This window comes from Chanos chanos, chromosome 4, assembly GCF_902362185.1.
Source record: "Chanos chanos chromosome 4, fChaCha1.1, whole genome shotgun sequence".
NCBI lineage: Eukaryota > Metazoa > Chordata > Actinopteri > Gonorynchiformes > Chanidae > Chanos > Chanos chanos.
In genome coordinates, this window is record NC_044498.1 from 5,052,000 (window position 1) to 5,053,659 (window position 1,660).

The 1,660-nt window shown below is 48.4% G+C and overlaps 1 protein-coding gene across 3 annotated transcripts in view; it reads right to left on the bottom strand.

The window, feature by feature from the left end:
• stxbp5a (syntaxin binding protein 5a (tomosyn)) overlaps nt 1-1,297 on the bottom strand; it is an 82,340-nt gene extending 81,043 nt beyond the window's left edge. For all 3 annotated transcript variants that reach the window (XM_030771714.1, XM_030771715.1, XM_030771716.1), the window contains exon 1: nt 1,160-1,297. In XM_030771714.1, the coding sequence (XP_030627574.1) occupies nt 1,160-1,297 (138 nt within the window). The remainder of the gene's footprint in view (nt 1-1,159) is intronic.
• Nucleotides 1,298-1,660: the final 363 nt, after the last annotated feature.

Below are 1,660 nucleotides of genomic sequence, written 5' to 3' on the forward strand. Positions count from 1 at the left end.
TCTCTCTCTCTCCCCCTCTCTCTCTGCTTCTCTCTCTCTCACTCTCAGTGCGTGTACTTTACGAGGTGTGTACAAACAGTTTTTAATGCATCATAGCCGAATATTGCAATTGACATGTTAATCCCAGTTCAGCAGATTATGTAAGAAGCGGGTTGTTTACCCCCCACCGTCCACCCTCCCACCCCCTCGCCTTCTATCCCTCTATATCCCCGCACACTGACAGAGCCGATTCAACCGTCAGCGAATGAGCCAGCGCAGCCACTGTTATCCCCAATAAGATATCCGCAAATAGCACGCTGACCGCTTCAACAGACAGTATTGCGTCAAGTATATTGTCAACATATACGCTATGTATTGGTTGGAAATGGGCCCACTGACACGCATGAATATTTTACGCATTTATGCGCATTAAGCAAACATGGAGTCAGCCCTTTGAACCTCACTCCGGACATACAGCTGGCTACTGGCCCGAGCGTAAAAACACACGTTTTATCTGTATTTGCGGGGGCAGCGACAGGCCAGTCTAGTCCGCAGTTACAGAGCAATTGCTTCTGAATGTAAAAAAAACAAAAACGCATTTTATTGCCTCTGTAGATGCTGCGTCTAAAATATCTCCACACTTTAATCACTGGAGCAGTTAGGTTATTTGCGGTCTCCACACAATAATGAGTATCTCAGAGTCTTTTTTTTTGTCATGTGTGGTAGAGGGCTGTATTATCAGAAAGGTTCCTTTTGAGCCTCATTCAAAAAGCGAGTGGAGACGTTGGCTTTGGAACAGAGACTGAGTCACTGAACTACGGTGAGCTGTCGCATTACCTGAACAGAGAATTTATTGAAGTCTGAGCTCGGAGACGTTGAGAACGATGAAGTCAAGATGCGGTGGGGTCAAACATGCTGTGTCAGATGACGGATATTAACGACGGGTATTAACGAAACTTACTTACTATTCTGAAAACAGAAAGAGCACTTGTGTGCTTGTGTGAACCTCGTGAAAAAAAGAACCTTATTCTATTAAACTGAGACCACAAATACACGCGCGCGCGCACGCAAAGAGCGAGAGAGAGAGAGAGAGAGAGAGCGAGTGAGAGAGAGCGAGAGAGAGAGAGAGAGAGAGAGAGAGATCTAGACGCATTCACATTCGCACAGAAGCTTTTCCCACCTTGCAAAGCTGGAAGTGTTCGGACTGAAGGGTCTCCGGGATCAGGTCGTTCTCCTTGACCCCCGGCTGCGGAGAAGGCGAGGGGGACGAGACAGCTGTCAGGCCGTCCAGCACCTTCCGAATATTAAACTTCTTCATTTTCCCCCTGGACCCAGGGAAACCGTTAGGGACGGATCGCACGAGACGAGATCACCCGTTAAAGATGAGGGGGAAAGCCAGTCTCGCTCGCTTTAAGCAGGGTCGTTCCTTAAATTTCACATTTTAATGCGTGTTTTTCTCCGTGTCCTCCATACCAAATTATTCAGTCGCCACCGTCGATGGTAGGAGAGCTTGACGCGTAATTTTATGAGAGACCTTCCGTTCTTAGAAGAGGCTGCGAGCGTTAGTGTAGTCTTCTTCAACTCGGCGTCCCGCAGCGTCTTCGCCTCTCTCTCTCTCTCTCTCGCTCTCTCTCTCACCCCTCCTCTCTCCACACAGCTAACGCGGAAACACCGCTGCAGC